The 27,142-nt window shown below is 51.8% G+C and overlaps 1 protein-coding gene across 2 annotated transcripts in view; it reads left to right on the forward strand.

The window, feature by feature from the left end:
• The window catches only part of CRY2 (cryptochrome circadian regulator 2), a 36,274-nt gene extending 9,703 nt beyond the window's left edge, over window positions 1-26,571 (forward strand). The window contains exons 1-11 of one of the 2 annotated variants that reach the window (XM_032360012.1): window positions 2,000-2,123; window positions 3,445-3,556; window positions 3,732-3,916; window positions 4,894-4,982; window positions 10,693-10,833; window positions 11,903-12,214; window positions 12,456-12,607; window positions 12,927-13,129; window positions 13,447-13,539; window positions 14,704-14,845; window positions 24,279-26,571. In XM_032360012.1, the coding sequence (XP_032215903.1) occupies window positions 2,111-2,123; window positions 3,445-3,556; window positions 3,732-3,916; window positions 4,894-4,982; window positions 10,693-10,833; window positions 11,903-12,214; window positions 12,456-12,607; window positions 12,927-13,129; window positions 13,447-13,539; window positions 14,704-14,843 (1,440 nt within the window). In that variant the 5' untranslated portion in view covers window positions 2,000-2,110 and the 3' untranslated portion in view covers window positions 14,844-14,845; window positions 24,279-26,571. Of the gene's footprint in view, window positions 1-1,980; window positions 2,124-3,444; window positions 3,557-3,731; window positions 3,917-4,893; window positions 4,983-10,692; window positions 10,834-11,902; window positions 12,215-12,455; window positions 12,608-12,926; window positions 13,130-13,446; window positions 13,540-14,703; window positions 14,846-24,278 lie in introns of those variants that run through there. The other variant, XM_032360011.1, reaches the window with a different exon arrangement.
• The last annotated feature ends 571 nt before the right edge of the window (window positions 26,572-27,142 follow it).

The raw sequence follows: 27,142 nt of genomic DNA on the forward strand, positions 1-27,142 counted from the left end.
TGAGTGCTTTACATACATGAATTCTCGCAGCAGCCCGTAGAGGTATGTGCTGCTGTCCCTGTTCTGCAGATGAGGGAACAATAACTCTGGGGTCGTGAAGCCAAGAGCTGATGGTCTAAGATTCAAGCCCGGGCTCTCTGGCCCCAGATTTGTGTTCTTAACCTGCACACCATTAAACACATTTGCCAGTCTTCACCCTCTGCTTTGTCTCTCCTCTCTCCTTCTAGCACCTCAGAGGCCAACCAGTAACAGCCCAGAGGTACAGATCGATCATTTATTCAGTCGTCCAGCACATAACGACTCTCTCCCCGTATCTTTCTGCGGTTTCCATTATCCGCTGTCACCTGGAGTCTGGTAGCAGATGATCCCCCTCCTGACATAGAGTCAGAAGGTCCTTATTAGCTTCACACTGTGTCCTAACACCTGTGTCCCTCTCACTTCCTCTCATCACAGTACAGTATAAGGTGCAAGACTGGGTGTTTTAAAAGAGTGACCACATTCACATAACTTTTATTACAGTGTGTTTTATAATTGTTCGCTATTATTACTAGTCTTGTTAATCTCCTGTGCCTAAGTTATAAATTAAATTTTGTCATAAGTAAGTATGTGCAGGAAAAAACAAAGCGCTCTGTGTGGGGTTCAGTACTGTCTGCAGCTGCAGGCCTCCCTGGTGGCCTTGCAACGTGTCCCTGCAGATACGATTACCGTGTATTTATTGAGCTTCTACTATGTCCTAGGCCCCCAGTGAGGTACTAGGGTAATGATGAGACAACATGGTTTCTGCACTGAGAGTTCACACTCTTAATGGAGGAAACAGGCAAGTAATGGGCAACTTCACTGCCATATGGTAAACGCAGTGGTGGGAAAAGGGAAAGATGTGGGAGAATCCTATGGAAAGCAAAGGTCAAGGGAAGCTACTTGGAGAAGATGGCATCTAATAATATTTTTATTATTATTCACCGATTTATGAGTTTCTGACCATGTCATCTATATGAATTTCTAAGCATGGAACTTGGCTCTTAGTAAGGGCTCAATAAATGCTTAGTCCCATTATCCAGGATGAGGGATAGCCAACCCTGCTCAGGACAGGACTGAGTTAGGTCCCACATGACCAGGACATTTGCCCTAGGAGTTTAGAGAATTAAGGGACCTTGACCAGAGACTTTGGTTGGAATGTGGTTTTCTTCTTGCTAGTCATATTCTAGGGTTTTTGTGGGTTGTCTGTACAACCTTTTACTGGGCCAGCTTTCTCCCAGCATTGCAAGGAAATGTAAAATATTCTACTAGAAAAGACTAATGCTTGGAAAAGAATTCCCTTCTTCTTTAATATGTGGCCCTTCTGGTCTGATTTCTCTGACCTCTGGACTAAGGATTGTATCTCCTTCCCCAACTTTTCTGAGAGTTAGAGCCTGTTAGCTCTGTTTGCTACTGGCCTCAGGAGTGTTTCTATGGAAACCATTAGGACACTTCACATAGCACAAGTCTGCCAAGAAAACTAAGCCAAAAGTGTGTAGGGCTCTGAAGAGCTCTGGGAAAGGCATGCTGGGCAGGAGGGAGGCAGTGATCATTTCCCCCACTGTCTCTGCCAGTGACTCAGTGCTGCTTTCTGGGACTAGCGGCTCCCCTGGGAGCATTGTATTTATAGTCTTCTGCTGCATTCTCCTACCCCAGGGACACAGCAAATGTACGGGGCTACCCACCTCTCTCTTGGTTCCACTAGCCTCGGGCTCCACTCTTGCCATGCTGGGGGCCTCACCTCAAAGGCTTCCTCAACCCTTGGGAATCTCAGATTGTTTGCTTTCTAGTTCAAATCTCTGTCACTAGGGGTCGGTGGGGAAAAAAAGAAATCTCTGTCACTAGTTTGTTCTGTAGCCCATTCTGACTGGTCTCTAGACTCCTTTCTTCCCAGGAAGGAACTGAGTCCTCAGCTGCATTCTCCTCCCCAGACAGTGCTTAGCATAATAGATTCTCTCCCCACAGGAATGGGGGGTGACCCGCTTGACCTTTGAATATGACTCCGAACCCTTTGGGAAAGAACGGGATGCAGCCATCATGAAGATGGCCAAGGAGGCCGGCGTGGAGGTGGTGACTGAGAACTCTCATACTCTCTATGACCTGGACAAGTAAGACTTGGGTCCCAGGGGTCAGGTTGCCAATTGTGGGAATTGGTGGTTCTGCTGAACAGAACTCTGGGAGATTTACCAACAGAGCCACCTGGCACATGAAGTATGGCATTTTCTAGAAGCCGGAGGGGAATGGGCCAGAGTTGGGTGCTTGTGGAACAGATCGTAAAGAGCTTTCCCCGGTTTGGGTGCGAAGAGGCTTCCTAGGGCCGAGGGATGAAAGCAGTGAGAATCCCCATACAGGATCCTCATAGATCTGCTCCTAATCTGCTGTCCTATCCCCTCCTCATGCTCCCTACTCCTGTTCTGCTCTTGGAAGGCTGTTCTGTCACCTCAGTGGACCCTGCCTGTTAGCCCCTTCCCAACAGAGCTCTGTTCTCCTAGGTGCCATTTCTGTACCTAATACGAGCTCCCTGGGCTCTCTGGCTATCTGGGTTTCCAGGCCATGCATTTAGCTGTGGAGCAGGAGGCTCTAGAGTTCCCTGCAGGAGCCAGTAGCTACAGAGTACCCTTGTTCCCTAGAGATTGGCCTCTGCTTTCAGAGCAGAGGGAACCCTCTCCTCCCCTTCCCTGGCAGAGCTGTCACCCTGCTGCTGCTGCTGCTACTGCTGCTGCTGCTGCCGCCGCTAAGCCAGCAGCCATCACTGTTCCCTGCCCCCCTCTCCCGCACCCAGCGGCTGCCAGGGAACCAGGTCACACATCTCTGCACGTGAGCTAGTTCTCAGAAGAAGCCGCTGGGTATGGAGCTCCTCCTCCAGCCACGTGCCAGAGGACTTGGCGGGTGGGGTGGGGGAGGTGCTGCAGAGGCTGCAGCCGGCCTTACAGCCCCACAGTGAACTCACCCAGCCGGCCAGGTCTTGCGTAAGCTGCCGATTGGCCAACAGGAAGAGCCCTGGGAATCTGGCTCCAGACCGCCCCAGTGCATTCTGTAGAAACGGCCTCGATTCTCCTCCTCAGTCCTGTATCTTCTTCTCTTACCTGAATGCAGCTCTGTTCCCCTTGATCGTGAGAACAGATTTTGTAAACTGCCAGACACCCATTAAACAGTGGTTGCTTTTAACCCCAGTCCCAGTCTCTGATCCAGGAAGGATAGGCTGTTCTCCACCTCTCTGTTCTAATAAATTGGGGCCAAGAAGGCAATGATTTTTCAACAAAAGAGCATGCTTGCAGCTTTTATCAAAGAACTTCCTGAAGGCTTACATTGGGTTAGAGAGAAAGGCGCCATGGGGATTCCCATGACTTGGACACACAGGCTGAGTACCAAGAAGGCTAGTGGGGACTTTTCTGTGATTAGAGAGATATGGTCAGTCTCTGTCTTTAGGAGACTCCACGTCGACACCAGGGAACCTGGAATTGAGTCCCAGCTTTGGCCCTGCCTTGCTCCATTACCTGAGGCATCTGCTCCTGCTCTCTGGGCTTCATTTTCCCTCTCGGTAAAATGGAGATGTAGCCTCCCTTGCCCCTTCCTTTCCACTTAGGGGTGGGACCCGTAAGTGGATGAGGAAAGCCACCCTCTAAGCCTTCAGAGGCTGGGCTCTTTTCTGGGTGGGCAGGGACCTGTAATGAAGGGCCTTGTGCATGACGGGAGTTGTGCTTTGGGATTCCCAGGATCATTGAGCTGAACGGGCAGAAGCCACCCCTTACCTACAAGCGCTTTCAGGCCATCATCAGCCGCATGGAGCTGCCCAAGAAGCCCGTGGGCTCCGTGACGAGCCAGCAGATGGAGAGCTGCCGGGCCGACATCCAGGAGAACCACGATGACACCTATGGCGTGCCCTCCCTGGAGGAGCTGGGTGCGTACTTCCTACCCAGAGCCCCTTTGTTTGTAAAACAACTGACCAGATTTTTTTGTCTTTGTCAAAGTGATGCATATTATCCATGATGTAGAAGATACAGAAAACCGGAATGGAAATAACAGTCACTAGGACCCCACCACCCAGAGATAGCCACTACTCATTTTGGAGCATGTCTCTCTAGTCTTTTCTGTTCCTACTCATGTATGTAATGTTACGTTTCTAATTTCTGCTCCTGTTTTTGTACCTTTCTCACTCAGAAGAGAAAGGCACAGTCTATTGCTGGCATCAGTGGGCTCCTCAATACTAAATTAAGTAATGTTGCTTCCACTGGAAGGGGGGGGGCGTCTGTCAGCCCCTCAGGTTACTGACTATACCCTTTCTTTCTTTTTTTTTTTTTTTAAGATTTTATTTATTTATTTGTCATAGGGAGAGAAGCAAGAGCAAGCATAGGCAGACAGAGTGGCAGGCAGAGGCAGAGGGAGAAGCAGGCTCCCTGCCAAGCAAGGAGCCTGATGTGGGACTCGATCCCAGGACGCTGGGATCGTGACCTGAGCCGAAGGCAGCTGCTTAACCAACTGAGCCACCCAGGCGTCCCGACTATACCCTTTCTCCCCTTCCTCCCCTAGTCCCCATTTTTTGACCCAAATAAACTTATCCTTTCACACCTGAAAGCAGCAATCACTGCCAGCCAAGCCGATAGGGCAGGCATACAGGATTGTTCTCTTGTGCCTGGACTGAGGAGTGGCTGCGATAGGGAAGACAAGGGAAAGGACAGGAAAAAAGTCACAGGGGAAAGAGAAGCAGGATGGCCTGGCAGATGCCGAAGTGTTAGGGTGATCTCAGCCCCAGCAGCACCAAGAACACACGGTTCAGTTCCCACAAAGCTCAAAGACCGTACCGAGGTGCCAAGACTTGCTGAGCTATCACTGAAATGGCCTGACCTCTGGTCCTGTGACCTTCTCCTCCTCGCATAGGGTTCCCTACTGAAGGACTGGGCCCCGCCGTTTGGCAAGGAGGAGAGACAGAAGCTCTGGCCCGGCTGGATAAGCATTTGGAACGGAAGGTATGGCCCCCACTTCTGGGACACAAAACTTCGGGGGCTAGCACCCAGGAAGCAGGGGATGTGAGGGTCAGCTTCATGGCGTTTAGTGCCTCTTAGCTCCGAGTGCTTAAAAGTGAAAAACCTTCCTGGGGCAGGAACAGCAGGAATGGTAGCTACCATTCAGTGAGTGCTTACCACATTACTGGTCACTGCATGAAGTACCTACTTGCACGATTTCCTTTTGTCTTTTCAACATCCCTGCAAGGTAGGTGTTAAGCTCTTTCTTTGACAGGTTAAGACATTAAGGTTTAGAGAAGGTAAGTAACTTGCCTGAGGTCACACTGTTAGGAAATAGTAGACTGAGATCTTGTTCTGTGTGATTCTAGAACTTACACTAGATTTCAGGTTCCCCTTACTAAGAGGGTAGTTGGTCAGTGAAGTCCATAAGATTAATTTCTTTGTGTTTATGTGTCCCCTCCTCACCTTTTGCTGGGTCCCCACCAAGGCATCGATTTCCATTTGTTTGGACACAGAGAACAGATGGCAACCTCCCAGCGAAGTGGGGATTGGCAGGGGGAAGGAAAGAGACCAAGGACCCAAAGGCACTCCTGAACAGTGTCACACGGCTTCCATTACCATGGAAATAGAGGAGCAGAGAAGGTTCTAGTGATTGAGTTAGCTGCTGGTTTCCTGCCCACTGTTGCTGGTTTGTAGACCAGTTCACAACCTTTCATACTCTCAGATAGGTAGGCATTTGGCCCAGCAGCCAGGTGATAACTATCGAACAAGGAAAAATAGGCAGATACATAGGAAAAATGCTTCCCAGCCCCAGAGGTGCTTCACCAGCAGTGAAAACATGCCACAAGCCCCACCTCCCTTAGGCACAGAGGCCTTGATGCCCCTATCTGGATGTTACCTTCAGCCAGCCCCACTGACTGAGAAGGAGGAGACTGATGTCCAAGGGCTATGGGCAGGACCAGCTTTCCTTTCCATACCAGTTTGAGGACATAGGCCAGGCCAGGAGGCAGAGTGGTGGAGGTGACAAACGAAATGCAGGAGTAGAGTAAGACAAGTATAAAGAACTAACTTACAGCCTTGTGGGTTATCATCCCCTTAAAAGCGCTCGGTGGAGGGCTGCCCCTTCGATCCCCAGTCAGGGGCTCCTTTTCCATGTACCCCTGGAGGGTCTGCTTTGTCATGGGACCCTGTGTCAGGATCCTTCAGACTCTCTGGTGGCCAGTGGGAACATTGTGTCCTACACAGCCGGGAGAAGCAAAGGGGGCTGTGAGCAGGAGTGTATGCTGCTCTGAGGAGGTTTATTTTAGTCTTCCGTTTTCTTACTCTGAAGTGAGCATCTATTTACTCATGTCAAGATGGCTTAGCTGCTGGAAAGACTGCTCGGTGAGGCAGGTATGGAGTCTGTCTCCAGGAGAGTAGGTTATTACAGATGATAGGCATGAAACAAGGAATTACAATGTACTCTGGGTGAGGAGAAGAGCAGTTCAAAGGGTTAGGAGAGCAAAGAGCAAGAAAATTCTATTAATCAGTTCGTATTTGCAAACTGACTTTTGAAAAGGGTGTTTTTGAACTCACATAACTAAGAGTCTAAGTGTAGTCTTTAGGCGCAGCTGGACCCAGGTGTCTGAAGAATGCTACCGGGGACGCACTCTCCATCTCTCGAGCTCTGCTTCCCTCTCGCTTAGTTCATTCTCAGGTAGGCTTTCCTTCAGCAGTGGCAAAGTGGTCCCCAGCAGCTTATTTTCCATCTGCTTAGTGCACCAGAGGAAGTGGTGTGCCTCTTTCCCAAAAGCTCCTGGAAAAGTCCCGAGGAGTGTTTTCACTGGCCTGACTCAGTCACCATGGGCGGGGAAGGGGGGTGCTCTCCCTGGCCGGAGTTGCATCCTGAGCCTGCTCCCAGAGTCCGAAGGGGAGCTTAGCTCCACTTCGCTCACTTGGGCTGAGATTAGGGAAGGCTGGATCACTGCAAGAAAATTCAGTGCTATCATCGAAGAGGGGAGACAAACCATGTGATCTAGGGTAACCCAAGGAGAAGGAGAAGAGCTGTTACCCAAGATAGTAGATGAGGGCAAGCATTTCTTTATGAAGTATCCCCATTTTTCGAGACACCTGGGTGGCTCAGTGGGTTAAGCCTCTGCCTTGGGCTCATGTCATGACCTCAGGGTCCTGGGATCGGGCCCCACATCGGGCTCTCTGCTTCCTCCTCTCTCTCTCTGCCTGCCTCTCTGCCTATTGTGATCTCTGTCTGTCAAATAAATAAATAAAATCGTTAAAAAAAAAAAAGTACCCCATTTTTTAAAAATTTATTTGACAGACAGAGATCACAAGTAGGCAGAGAGGCAGGCAGAGAGAAGTGGGGAGGGGAGAAGCAGGCTCCCCGCTGAGTAGAGCCCGATGCGGGCCTCCATCCCAGAACCCTGAGATCATGACCTGAGCTGAAGGCAGAGGTTTTAACCCACTGAGCCACCCAGGCGCCCAAGTATCCCCATTTTTAAATGAAAATGGAATGACAGAACAGCAGCATTTTGCAGCCTTCAGTGATGCCGCATTGTACATTAATGACTGTTGACCCCATAAAGAGCTCTAGGCAGGCATTCTGTCCCCCAACAGCCTTGTGGAATCAAACGTGAGTCCATTCCTTTCTCTGGTACCAGCCACCAATTTGCAGGCAGTGTACCATGAGTGTGCAAGCAGCAAAATGCAGACTTTGAGAATCAGTACATGTCAAATGGCCTGGATTCTTCCCCCACAAAAACTGCAAGGGAAAGAAAGAAATGACCGGAAATATGTAGACTAAAAGAAACTTAAATAACACACCATAGTCCCATAGATGGCCAGGGCTACACAGTAGTGCCTAGGGATGCATGTGAGGTTGAAAAAACCCCACTTAAAAATGCAAGGAACAGGGCACCTGGGTGGCTCAGTGGGTTAAGCCACTGCCTTCGGCTCAGGTCATGATCTCAGAGTCCTGGGATCGAGTCCTGCATCGGGCTCTCTGCTCAGCAGGGAGCCTGCTTCCCTCTCTCTCTCTGCCTGCCTCTCTGTCTACTTGTGATCTCTCTCTGTCAAATAAATAAATAAAATATTTTTTAAAAAAATGCAAGGAACAGGGGCCCCCAGGTGCCTCAGTCAGTGAAGTGTCCGAGTCCGGCTCCTTGCTGGTCATGGAGCCTACTTAAGATTCTTCCTCTGCCTCTGCTCCTCCACCCCTCTAAAAAATGCAAGGAATAACTGAAAAGATAAAGCCCTCCCTCCAGATGTGCTTTGCCAAACTAGAAAAATGTCAACATTTTTACATAAAGAAGTGATTATTATAAAAGTTGGGTGAGCGGTCACTTGTGAGGCCGGGAAGGGACGGTGACTAGGATAGGTTTCTGGGGCGGCCGGCAGAGTTCCAGTCCTTGAACTTCGGTGATGGTTGCACGAGTGTTTGCCTTAGAATAATTTGTTAAGCCACACATCCGTGTTACTTCCGTATCTGTATTTTACTTAACATAAAAAGGCTTTCGGAGGGAGGTGCAGAAGGGCGTGAGCAGGCAAATATACCTAGTGTTTGGCAGAGGCACTTAACCCAACACCTGAGGGGCTACCTGAAGAGGAAGGGACTGTTAGGTTGAGACTTGCAGAGAGAGTCAGAGGTTACCAGGGGAAGGTGAGTGAAAAGCAGGACAACATTCCGGGCCGAGGGAGCTGCGTGTGCAGAGGGCCGCGAGAGCATGGTGCTTACAAGAGAGTGACGAGAGGTGAAGCTAGAAAGACAGGCTCACCCAGTGGGTTACTTATAAGTGATTTACAAAGACGTGGATGGAACTAGAGCGTATCATGCCTAGCGAAATAAGTCAATCGGAGAAAGACAACTATCATATGATTTCCCTGATACGAGGAAGTAGAGATGCAGCGTGGGGGGTTTGAGGGGAAGGAAAAGAATAAATGAAACAAGATGGGATCGGGAGGGAGACAAACCATAAGAGACTCTTAATCTTACAAAACAAACTGAGGGGGGCCGGGGGTAGGGGGTAGGGAGAGGGTGGTTGGATTATGGACATTGGGGAGGGTATGTGCTATGGTGAGTGCTGTGAAGTGTGTAAACCTGGCAATTCACAGACCTGTACCCCTGGGGCTAATAATACATTATATGTTTATTAAAAAATTAAAAAAAAAAAAAAGACTGGGGCTCTGTCCTAAGAGCAACAGGAAGCCCAGTGCAGGACGGTGTTCTTGAGCCATTGCCCTGCTCCCAGTATGGGGATGGAATTAGAGGGGGCTGAGAAGAGAGGCGGGAAGGTCTGCTGGGAGGCTGTCACGGTTGTCTAGTCTACATTTTAGCCTGAGCCAGGTTAGTAGCAAGAGGGCTGGGAAGAAAAGGACAGATCGGAGGAGAATTTGAACAGTAGAATTGACAGGGTTTAGTGACAAGGAAGTCAAAGATGATTGCCAGGCCTCTGGCTTGGGCATCCAAGTGGACGACCATGTGCTTTCTGAGATAGGAAAGCCCACGGAAGGGTGGTCTGAAGACAAAAGCTCTTATTTTGAGGGGCCTGGATGGCAGTCAGGCAGGGCTGCTGGCAGGGAGCTGGCTGGAGGGATCTGGGAGTCTAGCGAAGCAGGAGCCGAGCAGTCCGAGCTGGAGCCACCAACGTATCGATCCCCTGCACGGAGGTAGTGTTGGGAGCCGTGGTGCTGGACATGCCTCCCCAGGAACACAGTTGAGTCGGGGCCCAGCACAGAGCCCTGAGATGCCAACGCTGAAGGGGTTGGGAGGGGAGGCAGCCAGCCACGTGGGAGGCAGCCAGGAACGTGTGGAGACCAGAGGCCAAGGGAACAGAGGGTGTGGAGGCTGGAGTAGGGTGAGTTGTGCTGAGAGGTCCACAAATACGCCAGGCAGACGCCTGCAGGACTCCGTGGCATGGAGATCACCGGGGCTCTGGTGGGAGCCAGCCTGGGGGGAGCAGTGAAGGCAGAAGCCAAGAAGCACCTCTGGCTGTGGGACATGGGCTTCGGAGAGAAGAAAGCAGACCCAGCAGACCCGACAGAGGTCCACAGGCTTCCTAAAGGGCCCTTGTTTTTTTTTTTCTTTTGTTTTCAAAGAAACAACATGATTTGACAAGTGTTATTGGAGTGGAAACTGGAGCGGGAGAGATGGAAGGTGCAGGGGAAGGAAGGGGGAGGGATTCAGAGCCAGGGGAGGCCTTGGCCTTGGGAAGAATCACTGGAGAGGGAGAGGCGCTGGGGAGGGGGAGGCGTGGCACAGTTGAGTTTGCAGATTTGGAGGCTAAGAGTTGAGTTTTTCAGCTGAAGGTTTGCATTTCAGCAAGAAAGGAAAGTTGTCTATTGAGGGGTGGTGGGGAAGTGTGGAGGAGGAGGCCTGCGGAGTTGTCAAGTTTGAGAAGGAGGCATCACAAGGAGAAAGAGGGTGTGAGGAGTTAAGGAAGAAAAAGTTGGCAGCTGGCGATGGAATCTGGAGTTGGAAGCTACGTCCCCCCAGCCCTAGTTCTTAGCACCTCTGTAACCCCAGAAGAGCCACATAACCCTTCGAGCTTCGTGGTTCATTTTCAAGAGGAAGTACTGATAAGTGCTGCCCCAGTGGGTTGTTCTATGGGAGAAGCCACATAACCATGAGCCGCGAAGCAAAGCGCCAAGTACGCCAGCACCTTGGGGTTGTTCTCTGCAACGTCCAGGCCTTTCCTTTCTTCACCTTCTCCTCCCGCTGCAGGCCTGGGTTGCCAACTACGAGAGACCCCGAATGAACGCCAACTCCCTGCTGGCCAGCCCCACGGGCCTCAGCCCCTACCTGCGCTTCGGCTGCCTCTCGTGCCGCCTCTTCTACTACCGCCTGTGGGACCTGTATAAAAAGGTGAGGGGGCGGCGAGGCCACCATGCCCTGCCCTCACTTGCAGCCCCGCGGACCAGCCTTCTAGGCCAGTCAGACACCCTGCAGAGGGTTGGCGGAGACCGGGTTGTGGATTCTAGGGGTGCTTACGTGTGTGTATGGTCCAGAGAAGGTGGGGGGTCCACATCCAAGACGTGGCAGAGCCCAGCACCATCCAAACAGCTGATCTAAGTAATCTCCAGGTTATCAAGTAGAGCAGGACGGGCCAAAAAGCTGAGCTCAGGGTGTGACCCTCAAGGTGGCAGATCTGCCGCGAGCAGGTGGATGGGGGGGGCAAGCACTCGGGCTGGGAGGCAGGGAGGGCAGGACTGGAACCAGTGCTGAGCAGAAGAGCACAGCAGTCCTCTGGGGGGCTGGTCCGCAGCATGTAATCGGGGAGTCCGGGAGCCGCTGCTCTCTACCACTGACGAGGAGATGACCTGGGCTGAAGGCAGGACTGTCCTCTGTGGACTGTAGGCCAATAACCCTAAGGTGGTGTGCCTGCCCCCAGAAGGAAAAGAGGGGGACACATCCAACTGTCCACCTTCAGCAGGTCGCCCTTCCATCTGTGTTGTTTCATGCTGTGTCCCTGTCCTTGCCTGGAGCAGGATGGGGTGCTATGGGGTGGCTGTGCCAATTTGAACTCTTGGGATTTCAGGAAGGTCGTTATTTGCAGGGAGGCCTGGGCTGATCTTTCAGTTCCCTCAGACCCCAGATCCAGGCTGTCATAATCACTTATTTAACCAGAATCTAAAGTGAGCATTTTTTATGCACTGATGGGAAAACTCCCTTTGACTCTGTAGAAAGTGGAGCCAAGCAGGGACCCTTGAGGGGAAGGGTGGGCCAGGCCTGAGGAGTTGGGTTCCCGGTGCCCACAGCCAGGTTCTGGGGTTTCAGACTGCGGGCACGCTGGGCCACTGCGAGGGCATAGCCCCTTCACATGTCTATGCCACCACATTCATTGAGGCTCCAGATTGCTCTGTGGGAGAGATCTGAGTGACCCGGCGCCGGGGGCTGGGCGAGTGTTACATCCATGTGCTACCCCACCCCCCAGGTGAAGCGGAACAGCACACCCCCCCTCTCCCTGTTTGGGCAACTCCTGTGGCGAGAGTTCTTCTACACGGCAGCCACCAACAACCCCAGGTTTGACCGCATGGAAGGGAACCCCATCTGCATCCAGATCCCCTGGGACCGCAACCCCGAGGCCCTGGCCAAGTGGGCCGAGGGCAAGACAGGCTTCCCTTGGATTGACGCCATCATGACCCAGCTGAGGCAGGAGGGCTGGATCCACCATCTGGCCCGGCACGCCGTGGCCTGCTTCCTCACCCGCGGGGACCTCTGGGTCAGCTGGGAGAGCGGGGTCCGGGTGAGTCTCTCTCAGGGGAAGCAGGCCCATACCCTCTCATCAGGCCCAGCAAGGGTAGCCCTCTTCTGGCCTGGGGCATAGGGTGGGATCCCTGGATCCAGGGGATCCCCTCCAGATCCCTCTTGTCTTATCAGCAGGAGGGCTTTGGCTCTCTTTCCTCCATGGGGCGTGTAGTAACTTGGGGAGAACCCTAGCAGTAGGTCCCCATCGAGGCTGACTGTCCCACCCTCTCCCCATCTAGGTATTTGATGAGCTGCTCCTCGATGCGGATTTCAGCGTGAACGCAGGCAGCTGGATGTGGCTGTCCTGCAGTGCTTTCTTCCAGCAGTTCTTTCACTGCTACTGCCCTGTGGGCTTTGGCCGCCGCACGGACCCCAGTGGGGACTACATCAGGTAAGGATGCAGTCCAGGCTGTCTGGCTCCTGGCTGCTGGGACCGGCTCCTAAGATAAGATAGCCTTGGCGGGGGACGCATGGCTGGCTCAGTCCTTAAGTGTCTGCGTTCGGCTCAGGTCACGATCCCAGCATCCTGGGATCGACTCAGCAGGAAGCCTGCCTCTCCCTCTCCTTCTCCTACTCCCCGTGCTTGTGTTCCCTCTCTCTCTGTCTCTGTCAAATAAATAAATAAAATCTTTAAAAAGTAAAACGTAGATACCTGTGTCCTTTGAAGGAAAGTCGCAGCATGCTGACCCGCTGTCCAATGCGTGTTTCAGGCGCTACCTGCCCATATTGAAAGGGTTCCCCTCTCGATACATCTATGAGCCCTGGAATGCCCCTGAGTCCATTCAGAAGGCAGCCAAGTGCATCATCGGTGTGGACTACCCCCGGCCCATCGTCAACCACGCTGAGACCAGCCGGCTCAACATCGAGCGAATGAAGCAGATTTACCAGCAGCTGTCCCGCTATCGGGGACTCTGTAAGGAGCCACTACTCCCACCCCCATCCCCTCCCTCACTTAAGGGACGCTCCTGTGGGCTCAGCGGGGATTTCCAGGTCCTTCCTGCAGAGGGAGACCAAGTACTCTCTTCTCAGCTATTAAGTTGATGGGCGCAGGGCACTCCAGGCTGGGCTGTATCAGGCCTCTCTCAAGTGTGGCGGGTGGGAAGAAGTGGAACCTCAGCGTCATGGCCCAGCACCCCCTGTCCCCCGCCGCCCATCCTGTCTTCAGCTGCCCTGTGGCTCTCTGCATTCCCGTGAGATGACGTTCTGATTGCTCCCCTGCCTCTCCCCCAGGTCTGCTGGCATCTGTCCCTTCCTGTGTGGAAGACCTCAACAACCCGGTGGCAGAGCCCAGCTCGAGCCAGACTGGGAGCATGAGCAGTGCGGGTGAGTAGCAGCTGGCCTCCTGTGGCCTGTGTCCGTCCGGAGACCACCGCAGAGCTAGAGTCACGGGGGCCTGAGGACAAAGGCTGGAATGAGTCTATGCCCCATGTACAGAGCTTATCGTCCGCTTGGGAGAGACAAATAGTAAAGGAACCGTGCAAGATCATTTCCAATAGCACGTGCTTTGGGGGAAATAAGATTGAACAATCTGATGTGAGAGGTGCTGGGGAAGGGGGACTCCCTCAGGTACTTCAGATCGGAGCGGTCAGGGAACGCCCGTCTCAGCCGCGACCCAAGTGCCGAGCAGAACCCAGCTTTCCGGGAACTGGGAGAAGAGCATTCCAGGCAAAGGGAGTAGCAGGAAGAGACCAGAGACATGCAAGGAACAGAAAGGGAAGCCAGGGTGGCCGGCCTGTCTCAAGGGAGGAGTCAGAGTGAGACAAGGACAAGCTGTGGCAGGAGTGGCGTCCCCGGGCTCCGCATGGGTGAGGGGAGGAGTCCGTCGTCAGTGCCCTAAGAAGGCACAGCCTGGTGGTCAGCAGGGTGGAGGTGCGGGGGTTTGATCTAGGTTTTCAGAAGCTCACTCTGCCTGCTGTGTGGAGGGGACAGTGTGGGCAGGAGCGAGGACACGGAGGCTAGAAAGGAGGCAGCCGTTCTTGTCAGGCAGGAGGTGGCGGCACAGCCTGGTGGTGGTACCAAATTCTTTGCCTCCCAACAGCCCCCCACCCCGCCCCGCAGCCCGCCCCAGCTCTGGGCTAAGTATCAGTAAGGTGAGACCAGGAAGACCTCCGGGTTTCTGCAGCTTGTCCAGCCAGGCCGGCTCCGCAGAGGAGGTGCTGCCTCAGGAGGCTGAGCCAGCGTCCCGGGGGCAATGCCTGACCTTGGAAGCAAGGGCAGCAGACAAGCCAAATCTGTCTCTGGCCTGGAGCCCGTGGGGCTTGGGCCCCAGAACTGGCCCTACTGCCAGCATGCTGCGTTATGCTCTCCTTAGACATTTCAGGGTAAGGTCACTGCTGGAAGGAAGGCTGAGGGGCAGGGCTGTGAAGCAACATGTGGGCACAGCTTCGATGCAGGCTGCCTGCTCGGAAAAGAGCTGCCACTGCCCAGTTTTGGGTCATCTTGGCTTTAGTCACAGTCCATTTGACACTTTGACTTGCTTCCCTACAGGCCCAAGACCACTCCCCAGTGGCCCAGCGTCCCCCAAACGCAAGCTGGAAGCAGCCGAGGAACCACCGGGTGAAGAACTCAGCAAACGGGCCAGGGTGGCAGAGTTGCCCGCCCCAGAGCTGCCGAGCAGGGATGTCTGAGAGTGAGTGACAGCAGCTTAGAGGCACCTTTGGGAAGAAAGGTGGGAACGGGTTTGGAGCTGAAGGTTAAAACCCAGCAAATTAGATTAAAACCTGGTAGGGATTGCATGATTTTTTTCCTTTGGATTTCAACTTTAAATTTCTACCATTCTAACTTCCATACTTTTAAATTTTAAAAAGGATATTTGAAAGTAAAGCCTTTTTATTTTTTTTTACCAACTAAGGGAAGAGAATAGTTTTTGACTCTTTCTACTTATCAAAGTGAGTCAGATCCAACAAAAAGAAAGTAGAGCCCAGGAGGTGAAGCTGTGGGAGAATCAGCCCCGTGGCAGGGTCTGAGGAGGCTCCCGGGCCCTCTGCCACCACGGACAGGCTGCGTCCCGTAGACAGGCCAGCGGAGGGCGGCACTCCCCTTCGGAAGAAAGAAAGGCAACGGGCTGTGCGCTGGAGGGAGGCCCAGCCCCAGCTGAGGACCAGTAGGGTCTGGCTGCCCATCATCAGCGCCTCTTAAAGCCACTCCTTCATTCTCACCTTCCGCATGGCCTTGGCTCTGGGCTTCCGTGTCAGCACTCAGCTTTCTTGGAAGCCCCCTGAATGTCATGAAAAAACAAAAATAAAACCTGGCTCCTTCCACAGAGCAGGAAGGGACTTTCTTGGGACTCTTACCTTTCTTGGGGAAGTATAAATTCCTCCTGAGTCATCATCTCAGGTGTTCCTTATGCACCGTGCCTGTGTCATTGGACTGGAGAGTGATTTTTTTTCTCTGTGGAACCAATTAATTCTTTTTTCCCAGCCCTTCCATTTCAGGGCTAGGCGGGGCCATCTGGTTTGAGCGTCTGTGCTTGAGTGCTGTGTTTGACACCCGTGCCCTTTACCCTGCTAGGCTCTGTGTGCTAGACGTTGCTGACTGATTTGTACTGGCTTGTTCTAGAAGCACTGGCAGCCTTAGATACTACTTAGACACTACCAGATAGTATCTCAGGTGCTACTCTCTTTGTTAACTCTTAGCTCTGTGATACTAAGCAAAGCTTATTCTCTCTTATAAATCTGGAGCTTGCCAGGCTGGTACTCCGACTTTCAGGTGAGAAGATCCAAGAATAGAGAGGGTAAACGTCTGGGTCAGCGTTGCTCAGGAAGCTAATGGCATCCAAGTCAGAATGAAATTGTCGCCAGCAGGTGTGTGAGGAGGGACCATGAGCATATAAGATGTGTTATGATCCCCATCCACAAGCATTTAACAGTCTCCTTAGAAAAGAATACAAATAATTTATGATTCCTAGGCAGCACACACTTCCCACAGGCCGGCTGTTGGTAGGTTGGGGTGATCACGGAACAGGACACAGACCTTTACACTTGGGACTGAAAGGTGAGTTGGATTTAGGCCACAAGGAGGGCATTTCAGACAAGAAAAATAGCTTCAGGGTCACATGATCTTTCATAAATTCCTTAACCGCTATGAGATTTCATTTCCTCACCTCTAAATTCCGTGGTCATAAAGGTTCAATTATTAAATAGATCTGTCAGGTAGGAATGCGTGGGGCCATCAGGAGTAGGAGAGCTGCCTGCTGTGGCTCAAGCAAGTAGGGATTTATTTTTCTTTCTAACAAGAGGCCCTGAGGTGGGCATTGCATGGTGGCTCAGCATGTCAGAGCCCGTTTTTTTGCGCTTCTCTTGCTTCATGGTCTCAAGGTGGCTGCCACAGTCTCAGCCATCAGTTCCTCAAGAAAGAAAGAGGAAGCAAGAAAGAAAAGGAATAGCAGAGACAGCTGCACTCATTCGTCAGTAAACACACCTACGGTTTTTGAGCACAGTTTGCTAGACACTGTCGTGCTTACTGGGATATTGAGACATGCCGAACAAGGCTGACAAGGGCCTTCCGTCTTGGATGCATCTTGGTGGAGGAGACAGACAAGGAACAAAGTCAAGAGGCTCTACATGATATGAAAAAAATTAAAGTTGGTAAGAAGATAGAAAGTAAAGGTTGGGGCGTAGTGAGGGTTGCAATTTTATATTAAGAAGATTATCAGGAGATGCCTCTCTTCCTCTTTACGAAGAAAATAAAAGCTTTCCCAGAGGGGCACCTGGGTGGCTCAGTGGGTTAAGCCTCTGCCTTCAGCTCAGGTCATGATCTCAGGGTCCTGGGATCAAGTCCCGCATCTGGCTCTGCTCCACAGGGAGCCTATGTCCTCCTCTCTCTCTCTCTGCCTGCCTCTCTGCCTACTTGTGATCTCTCTGTATCAAATAAATAAACAAAATATTAAAAAAAAAAAAAAAAAGAAAGAAAGAAAAGCTTTCCCAGAATACCACTTCCCCAGCTTTTCACATTGGTCTCATGACTCCAGACTAAGAAATCCACGCCCAGTGTGGAAAGTGAGCATTTGGATTGTCAGGATTGGTTTAGACCATTGGTTTTCCAACTTGAGTGAGCCGTAGAATCCCCTAGAGGATTTGTTAAACCACAGATTGCTGGGCCCCACTCCCAGAGCTTCTGATTTAGTAGGTCTGGGGTGAGGCCTGAGAATTTGCATTTCTAACAAGTTCCCAGCAGCTGATGATGCTGCCATTCTGGGACTGAACTCTGAGAGTCACTGACTTAGACCAATCATGACTCATTGTCTGTGTTAGGCCCATGAGCTACTGCTAGGTTTTGGTAGTGATGAAGTGTGGACACTGGTAGACCGCTAACAGTGTCTAGGTAACATACAAGACAGCTCAATGCCTGGCTCATAAGCTCACAAGTATCCACTATTACTATTATAGATACTGTTATCATTATTATTTTAGAAGAACAGAAGACTACTGTTGGGTTGGATCAGGAAGGGTCCTAAATGTCAGGCTAGCGAATCCTTGGTATACTCTGGACGCCAGGGGACATTTTGGAACAGGAAAGTGAAGTGATCAAACTGGCATTTTTGGAGGCGTTAGTCTGGGGCCTGCAGAGGAAACGGTGGCAGTGTGGGAGCTGGCTGATGAGAGGCGATAGCCGAGACCCCAAATGAAAACATTACAAGGGTGCAGAAGTCAGCCTGTCTCTGGCCTTGCCCTCCAGGAAATTATTCTTTGGCCTATTAGGATCTTAAGGTCTGATTCTCAAGGTTTACTATGCCCTTCGTCATGGCTCATTGCTCAGAAGTGGGAGCCAGGAGGCCAGAGGACAAGACAGACTGGAGAGGAAGGCACATGTTCTTTGGAAACCCTGCAAGAAGAGAGGACACTAGGGTCTCACTGTCCGCTGCTGGTAGTGCCTGGTCCTCGGCGTCCAGCATCCCCATCCGCAAAATAGTGACAATAGCACCTCGTCTGGGTGCCTGGGTAGCTCAGTGGGTTAAGCCTCTGTCTTCAGCTCAGGTCATGATCTCAGGGTCCTGGGATTGAGTCCCACATCGGGCTCTCTGCTTAGCAGGGAGCCTGCTTCCCCCTCTCTCTCTGCCTGTTTCTCTGCCTACTTGTGATCTCTCTGTCAAATAAATAAATAAAATCTTTAAAAAAAAAAAAACACAGCACCTCGTCACCTGCCCTGCCCATCAAACATACCTGGCAGGGGAAGCAAGTGTAAAACCATACATTCAAAGCCTTTGAACAAGTAAAATGCACCAGGGAGATGAAATCATGTTCCCGTCTTGCCCACGTTTCTCAGGGCATCTTGGATTGTATTATTGTTAATGTCAGTGAGAGGCAGCCCTCTGGGCTGAGTAGGCCACACAGCTGTGCCCACATGGCCTGCGCTGACACCACGTTATAGTGAGAAGACTTGCCCCCTTTCCCGTCTTCTCTTGGTCATTTTTAGTTGTGTGTCCTGGAGCAGGGTACTTAGCCTTTCGAAGAGACGCTGTCAGGTATCTGTAAAGTGCGACTACTCAGTCTTGACCAGCCTGAAGGCTCCATCCTGAACCTTCTGAGGCCCCGTTCAGCTCTGAGCTCTATCGTTTTGTGGTTCTGTTATTTCTAATGCTTCAGACCTGTGGCAGTTCTCAGGGCAGACAATGATTTACAGTGTAAAACACGCCCTGATATCAGTAGGTTTCACGTTTACCTAAAACCCACACTGATGTCTGTTCTGCATCTGGTTTTATTGTACGATGTTCACTAAACTGAAAAATAAGCCAGCCCCCAAATAGCTGTTGCAGAGGCTTTCCCATAAGCCCCAAATCTGCTGACTGCCCAGGATTCCATTAGCCTCCAATTGTGTCCAGATTTTTCTTATTGGTCCAAACATTTTACCATGGGGAACCAGCTCACGTGAGCCATTTACCCATCGGCTGGTGGACAGCGATCTGTTGAGAGAAGCCCCACTGAATACAAAAGGCTCCTGACAGAGGATCGCCCCTCCCATTCCCTGCCCTGCCCACGGTTCACCAGAGCTGGGTTAACCCTGGAGCTTCACTGTCGAAAGCCTGACCCCTGCACTCTCCTTGTCGTTTTGGCACTTCTTCCATTGTGTGTCCCTCTTTGGAGGAAGCACTGTGTGTGAAAGGCAGCGGGCAGTCTGAAACGCTACACCGTGGAAGACAGTGCAATGGCTGGGCTTCCCGCCCAGATCAGCCAGTGCGCGGCAGTCCTGCTGCTCACTGCCCGGGAGCCTTTGCCTGCCGAGTTGCCACCCCTCTGCTTCTCACCCTGGAAATGAGAAGTTGGGATACGGGCGGGCTGTGTCCCTTTGCACTCCCCACCTCCGTCCCCGCAGTGGCTGCTGGTTGACTGACGTCCCCTCCCTGTTGCTGTAGGATTTTTATGGTGCGGGGAGGGACAGTGTGTCGGTGACATGAGGAATGAGACGGAGCTGAGAGCCCAGCTTTGTACCCCATCCTGGCCCGTCTGGGCCCAGCTGCACCTCTGTTCTTCCCCATTTCTAACTTGGGAGTCCGTAGCAAACCTTCTGCCCCTGTCAAGCTCGGGGACACTGAGACTTGGTTACAGGCTCCAAAGGAAGTTTCCACCCACCTAATCTGCTGAGGCAAACTCCAGCATGCGCTTCACGTACACCCGTTCCGGGCTAGGATCGGGGGCAGGACGGCCTCACAGACTGGGCTTTCTTGTTCGCATCTGGCACACAGGTTGGAGGGCATGTAGCCCTAACACTGGGTACACCGAGGGGGGCACCATTAAGTCACTTTGTGTTCCAGCAGCTGCTTCTGGGGTTGCTGTATTTAACGACAGGTTGAAAGAGTCGGGCAATTGAGAGATTGATTTTTCAGCACATGTTTTATGAGTTGATTTTTCCCTTGGTGCCTCCCCCAAGCTGTTCTTCCCTTTCTCTTAGTGTTGCTGTCATCACTTTCCTACAGGGCCTCATTTGCCTTCCCCAGCCCCTTTTTTCTGCAGACTTATGCTCTGGCTTGAGAACAAGAGCACGAGGAACTGTCTAGTTACCTGCCGATCAAGCAGCTTGAGGAACTAGTTGACTAGGCCTTTGACTAACTTTGTGGACAAGAACAAGCTGGTTCTTCCAAACCATGCTGTTCTGTATTTGTGGTTTTGAACCCATCACAGAGGGACTTGGGTCACTGGGCCATATCTGTGGCCACACACTGCCACCCCCTTCCTGAGCCTGCCGCATAGCACAGTTTCGCCCAAGTCAACATGGGTGTGAAGTGTTAGCCTTAGAGCCATGTGGCTGCTTAAATTCTCAGTTTTGTTTGTTTGTTTTTTTTTTTTGGAAGATTTTATTTATTTATTTGATAGACAGAACACACAAACAGGAGGGACAGGGAGAGCAGACTCCCTGCTGAGCAGAGAGCCCGATGTGGGGCTCGATCCCAGGACTCTGAGACCATGAACAGAGCTGAAGGCAGATGCTTAACTGACTGAGCCACCCAGGCGCCCCACGTTCTCAGTTCAGGCGTTTGTTGTCATCCTTTGGAAAATGTTGGAATTGTGATGCAGAATAATTGAGCTGACAAATGCATTGCTCGGGTTTTAGATGTGGGGGCGACAGGGTACATCTTAGGCTCTCGTAGTGACTGGAGTACCTGCCCGTTACCACTGTATGCCAGATAGAAAAGGGAAGCGTTGCACATGAAAGAACACAGCCTCTTGATTATCATACTTTAAAGTATAGGAGAATCATTATAAGCCCAATTCTAATTCAGCAAATGCCATCAACAGATTGTATGCTGGGTCATTTTCACTGTGGGGTGTAAAAAAAATCACCAAGACAGTTGACAGGCAAAGCATATTAGAAAATAATCTTATAAATTTGATTAAAAGTGCTCACAAAGTCACCTGATTCACAGAGAGTGTTTTCTATATATGTAGTGGCCTGGGAAGTCTTAGGCCATCCCCCGAGAAAACATAATGAAAACGAGTAGCTAAGAAGAGAAAGGATTTTTGATGCTTTTTGGTAAAAAGACCTTCTAAGCATTTGAATTAAACCAGTCCCTGAAAAGGGCATTTTTAACCAAAAGCAAGCCACTACTGTTAGCAAGCACATGTATCCATTACTCATGTGATCTCAGGAGTGAAGGCAGGGCTCGTGTCCTCTCTTCCACAAAGGCCCCACAGACCCTGGACAGCCACCATAGAGAGCCATTGCCCAATGAAGTAAGTGCGCATCTCCTCCCTTGTAGGGTCAAGAGGGAGAGGGAGCCTGGAAATCAGTCCCTTAACACATACCCAGTATCACCTTCTGTTGCTAAGCCCTGGCTCCATAAGCAGCAATCAGAAGCACTTAGAGACAGGTTCGCCAGAAGCTATGAAGATCACTGGCTACAGTTAAACGATTTGCCTACACAATTAGGCTGCCAGGTGTTTGATCAGAGAATCTGGGAAAGAGGAGGCCTTCTCTCTCCTTAGTTACAAAGACGTCCTTGCTTCAAATTCTAGATCAGTCTTGTCAGATCTACCATGGATGCCACAGTGTAATTTTAAATTTCTAGTAACTACATTGAGGAATAAGTGAAATTAATTTAGTAATACATTTTTTCCAGCCATACATAGGCATTGGTTTGCAAACCGTATTGGGGTTACCTGTGCTTGGGAGAGTCAGATAAAGGATGGAAGCCCTCCCCAGAAAGTTTGAGCTACTCACACAGGAATGTGTGCCGACCTTCAAGGCCCTCATGGATCACCCCTTAAGCCTATCCTTGGACCCCAAAAAAGTCCAAGAACCCCAGAGTAAGAGCTAGTGTTCTAAGGAATTTGTATGCACTCTATCTTCCCCCATCCCAAAAGGTGGAGAAAACACAAGAAACAGAGGTATTGGGAAGAGGACCCTCTCCAGTCCTGAAATTTGCAGTTTCAGAAGGAAAGTCATCTCTGGCTTAACGGGCGTCAGAGCGAGACCCGTGTGTAAAATATATATCACATCCTGTCTCAGTAAACATATGTATGCTTTAGAAAGTGACCCATTTATTTATAGGTAAAACATGGCTAGCTGATTATTATGGTACAAGCTTAAAGGAAAAATCTATTGAAATAATACTTACATTAGGGGCCCCTGAGTTGCTCAGTGGGTAAAGCCTCTGCCTTCGGCTCAGGTCATGATCCCAGGGTCCTGGGATCGAGCCCCACATCAGGCTCTCTGCTCAGCGGGGAGTCTGCTTCTCCCTCTTTCTGCCTGCCTCTCTGCCTACTTGTAATCTCTGTCTGTCAAATAAATAAATAAAATCTTTAAAAAAAGAAAACAATACATATATTAAAGAATGAGGCTCTCAGTACTAACCCAATCAGGTACCTGCCCTTTAGTTTGCTCTTCGTTTTCTTTCCCTAGCCTCCAGATAACTTACCATCATCCAGGTACAGTGTTCTTCGGAATCGCATTTGTCTTCAAAGGGTTGCACATGTCCGGAGACTGATTTTGAATCTCTGGCTCCAGTGTCTGTGACCCTGCGGAGCGCGTTCCCTCTTCTCTTAAATTCTGAACTTCCGTTCATGTTGCTCGGATGTGTATTGGCCTTCATGCCACCATGTGAAGTTCCATTTTGTGTCCTCTGGAAGTCTGGATGAGCAGTGCTGTGATCGAGAGATTGCTTCGTGGTGAAAATACGGGTGTTGGCGTCTGTCCTGGGTTTCCTGGCTTGGCTTGGTGACTTTTGATGCTGTCATCCTGGGCCACTTGTCCTGTCTACCTTCTGTTTTCTCATCTGTATAGCTAGAGGCCATATCTTCAGGATTAACAGGATCACGAGCTGTTTGAGTTTGCGAGTGCGGTCAGAGTAAGGTGCCACCACCGACAGGGGGGCTTCAACAACAGAAGTCTGTTCTCTCGCAGTTCTGAGGGCTCCGCACCTGAGAGCAAGGCGCTGGCTCGTCGCTTCCCCTGAGGCCTCTCTCCTTGGCTTGCAGACGGTTGTCTTCTTCCTGTGAATGCCTGTGTCCTAATCCCTCTTGTTATAAGGTCACCAGCCATATGGGATTGGGGCCTACCCTAATCACCTCACTTTAACTTAATTACCTCATTAAAGACCCTTTCTCCAAATACAGTCACATTATGTGGCACTGGGAGTTAGGCCTTTAACATATGAATTCGGGGGAGGACACAATTCAGCCATAATACAACTGTATAGGGGCGCCGGGGGGCTCAGTCGGTTAAGTGTCTGCCTTCGACTCAGGTCATGATCCCAGGGTCCTGGGATGGAGCCTGCATCAGGCTCCCTGCTCAGCTTCTCCCTCTCCCTCTGCTGCTCCCCCTGCTTGTGCTCTGTCTCCCTCTCTCTCTATCAAATATATTAATAAAATCCTTTTTAAAAATACAACTGTATAGTGCCTGACTGCATTAGGTACAGTGAGCCTTAGTATCATCTGCCTCACATCATTTAAAAGTACAAACCTTTACTGGAACCCCTCAGGTGTCTGTACCCTCTGAGCTACACTAGACCTATTTAAACAGGCAACCCAGCATTGTGACTGGCCTGCCCTGTCCTCTGTTCTCAGACATGAGGCCATTTCATCCCTCTGCTCCAAATTCAGGATGTTATAAATATTTAAAATGACTCCTCCTTGTGTCTCCGTGATACCCACCCCCCAGGTCTTCTCACACGGCGCCCAGGGTTCTTTGCCCTCTCTGTGGAAATGTGCTTACCTGCCGATTCTAAACTCCGTCATTGCCTTCATCTTCCCATTCCCGGCCCCCGCTGGCTTCTCTTCTGCTGTTTGTTTTCTGAGTGTCTCTGGCAGCAGCCACTGTGCCTTGATTTGAAAACTGCCCTTGTCCTGTCAGAGCGCCCGTCACCCCGGCCTGCGGGGAGTCCCTGTGACCTTCTCCTCCTCCTCTCCTGCCCTGAGCCCTGGAGCCAAGGAGGCGCCGAGGGTCTGCAGGGAGAGCTTGTCCCGTGCACTGCCTCCGAGGGGGCGGTGTTCCGACCCGTGCAGCGCACCCCAGGCTCTTCCTGGTTCGCAGTCTGAGTGTCCTCAAAGAAGCAGCCAGAGGAGTTTGTGTCCCCGAGCCACCGAGCAGCGCCCTGAACGCTCCCTTTTGCACTTGTTTTTGTCTTTCAGCGGCAGCACTATAGCTCCGTGAGCGAAGCCTGGGAGCCCGAGCAGCCGCCACGGCAGCAGAGTGCAACCTGCAGCAAAGCTGATCACCGACGGAGACTAGACTGAGCGAACATGTGTGCTTGTGTGTACGCGTGTGCGGGGAAGGAGTGGTGTGCGTGTTTGCGTGTGCATGCATCTGTTTACACTCTCGTGATTCTGAGCACGGCTTGGGCTGGAGGAGCACGTGTAGCAGCTTCACCTCAGCCTCCAGACGCCAGGCTAGAGGTCATGCAGTGACTTTCAGCCAAACCTGTCCCTGGGAGCCAGCTACCTTGTCTGAATAGGAGAGTAGTAGGACCCTAGCTGGGACTCGGGCACCTGCTCCACCCCACCCCGACCCTGAGCCCTTCCTCCCTCTCTCACACATCGGACTGAGGAGCAGGAGGACGACATTGCTGGCTTTTGTCCAGAGCATGGGATTCTAGAAGCAGCCAGGACCCTGCTGAGTTCCTGCTTTATGATGCGGGTGGTTGGGCAGGCTGGAGGGGACAGATGCTCTCCAGATACAGTCACCTGGTCTGGCTTCTTTCTCATCTTAAAATTTCCTGCCACCGGGTCCTCCAGAGTTCTCCTCGGGCATCTGGGACTGAACCTGAGGCTGTAAATAGATCTGGAAACATGCCGCCATCCCAGGGAGGTACACCCAGATACCGGACTCATGGGCCATACCCATGGTACTGTAGACGCTAGCCCCAAAAGTGCCCACCTTTCTGGAGCTGAAAACCTAAAGTTAGGAATTGAATTGCAGCTTTTACTGTTCCTGCCTCAGAAGCTGAGAGCCAGCCTCAGCACTGACTGTGGAGACTCGGTGCCTCCACAAGGAGGAAGCAGGTTCCTGGTGAGAAAGCCCCCTGGTTCCTCCAGCCACACCGCAGTGCTGCATGAGGTTAGCTGACACCCAGCCAGGGGAGCCATTCTGTCCCGTGGTCTGTAGGCTTCTGGGGAATGCCTGGGACTGGTCCGCATCCAAGCTCCTGTGTCAGCTCTGCCAGTGGCTGGATACCAAGGACCCCGGCAGGTGGACTCGGGGGAACTGCCAGAGACAGTTGAGAAATGTCCGAGCAGAGCTCTCAGCCAGCACACCGACCCTTCCAGATGCAGCCGGTGGGAGGTTTGACCCAGAGAAGCCAAGGCCTTGCATTCCGGGACTGGCCTGGCTCCCACCTCAGCCCTCCCACTGTTAAAGGCCTGTGTTGAGGACATAATGAAAAGGACTGTGTGGTCAGCTACAGCCAGTCTTCCTTCTGCCCTGTGGCCTGCACGTGAGCCACAATGTGTGTGTGTGTGTGTGTGTGTGTGTGTGTGTGTGTGTGTGTACAGGTGCGTGTATAGCTGAGAGGCTGATTTCTCTTTGGATTTTGTCCTCATGTGTAACATTAAGCTGGCCTCCGGGCCTTTTCCTCTCTACCTCCCTGTGACCTTTCCCAGCCTCATAGCTGTTAACTCCCTTGGCCCTTGCCCTGTCCCTCTCTGCCCTCCTCTGTCCTCAGACCAGAACCCTGGGGTCAGGCCTTTGTTCCCTCAGCTGTCCAGCGCGTTGACAGGCTCCTTCCTGAGATGTACTCAGGTTTTCTCAGCCGGAGAGCTGCCTTCCAAGTCCCCCTGTTGTATGTGTGTCACCCTCACTAGAAATGTCCCATAATCGTGGGGGAAGCAGAGCCCAGGTGATGGTGTATATTCAGAGCGTTGAGTAGGGGTCTTCTCTGTTCCTCCAGCCCCAGCCTAGAGGAAGGAGAATTGGGGACTATTGCCAGAAGGGGAGTAGAGCGAGCCTGGAAGGGCTGTTCTGAGGGATCGGGAACGCCAGAGGGCTTGGGCCCAGAGTCGGTATTTGTTCAGCAGCACCTTCAGGTACCAGGATGTTTCCTTCTCCTGCCTGTTAGATGACAGCCCTCTTGCCCGAGGTACAAGTTGGTGGGACCACCTCCCCCTGCTTCACCATCCCTGGCAAGCTGGCCCATTCCCAGCAGAACAGAGTGGTCCCCTCCCAGAGCTGGGAGGGCCGGGGTAAGGGGAGGGTGCATCCAGTGGCCCAGAGCTCCACGGCGGCTTCGTGCCTCCCCTCTTCTAGCCCAAGTGTCCCCGGGGCTGCCACAGAACATTGACCCAAATCCTAATCCAAGGGCCAGCATGGGGAAGAGATGGTCGCAGACAAAATGCACTTTATACAGAGATTTCTTACTACTGGGAAGGTGCGTTTCTCCCACAGTTTGTGAATATTCACGTGTTTCATAAATGATCCTGTCTGAGCAAAGCTGTGTTGTTGTCAATCTGTGGGAGATCTGGGAACCAGGAGTCAGTAAGGCTGAGCCTGAGTGAAGCCTTCTACCAGACCATCTTGCTTCCGCTGGAACCAGGAGCTTCTCATCCCTCCTCAGACTTGGCAGGGAGGAGAGGGATGGGTTGAGATGGGGGGAAGCTGGAGGCCCCTAGGTGAGCAGGCAGGGCAGACTAGTGGCAGCTCCAGAGCTTAGCCAGAGTTGGGGTGGGGGTAGGGGTGGTGTTCAGTCAGCCAGAATGGTACAGAGCACTCCAGGCCCAGGATGAGGTTTCTGAGTTCTATCCTGCAGTGACTCAGCCTCTCGGGCCACCTAAAGCCCCAGGGCCAAGGCTCAGTGAGTGGCAGGGTTCTCTTCCAGGCCCCCAAGCCATCGTTTATCTCAACTCAGCCACTTAAGCACTGCGTGGTGGGGCGGGCACGCAAGCGGCCAGTGCTGAGTCTGGATGGTGGAGCTCTGCCCACAGCCAAGCCCAGGGCCCGGATGCTGGCTTTGTCTCATGCCATCTGTCTGGAGAGTGGCCTCTCTGCAGTGGATGTGGGCTTT

Source organism: Mustela erminea, chromosome 9, assembly GCF_009829155.1.
Source record: "Mustela erminea isolate mMusErm1 chromosome 9, mMusErm1.Pri, whole genome shotgun sequence".
Lineage (NCBI taxonomy): Eukaryota > Metazoa > Chordata > Mammalia > Carnivora > Mustelidae > Mustela > Mustela erminea.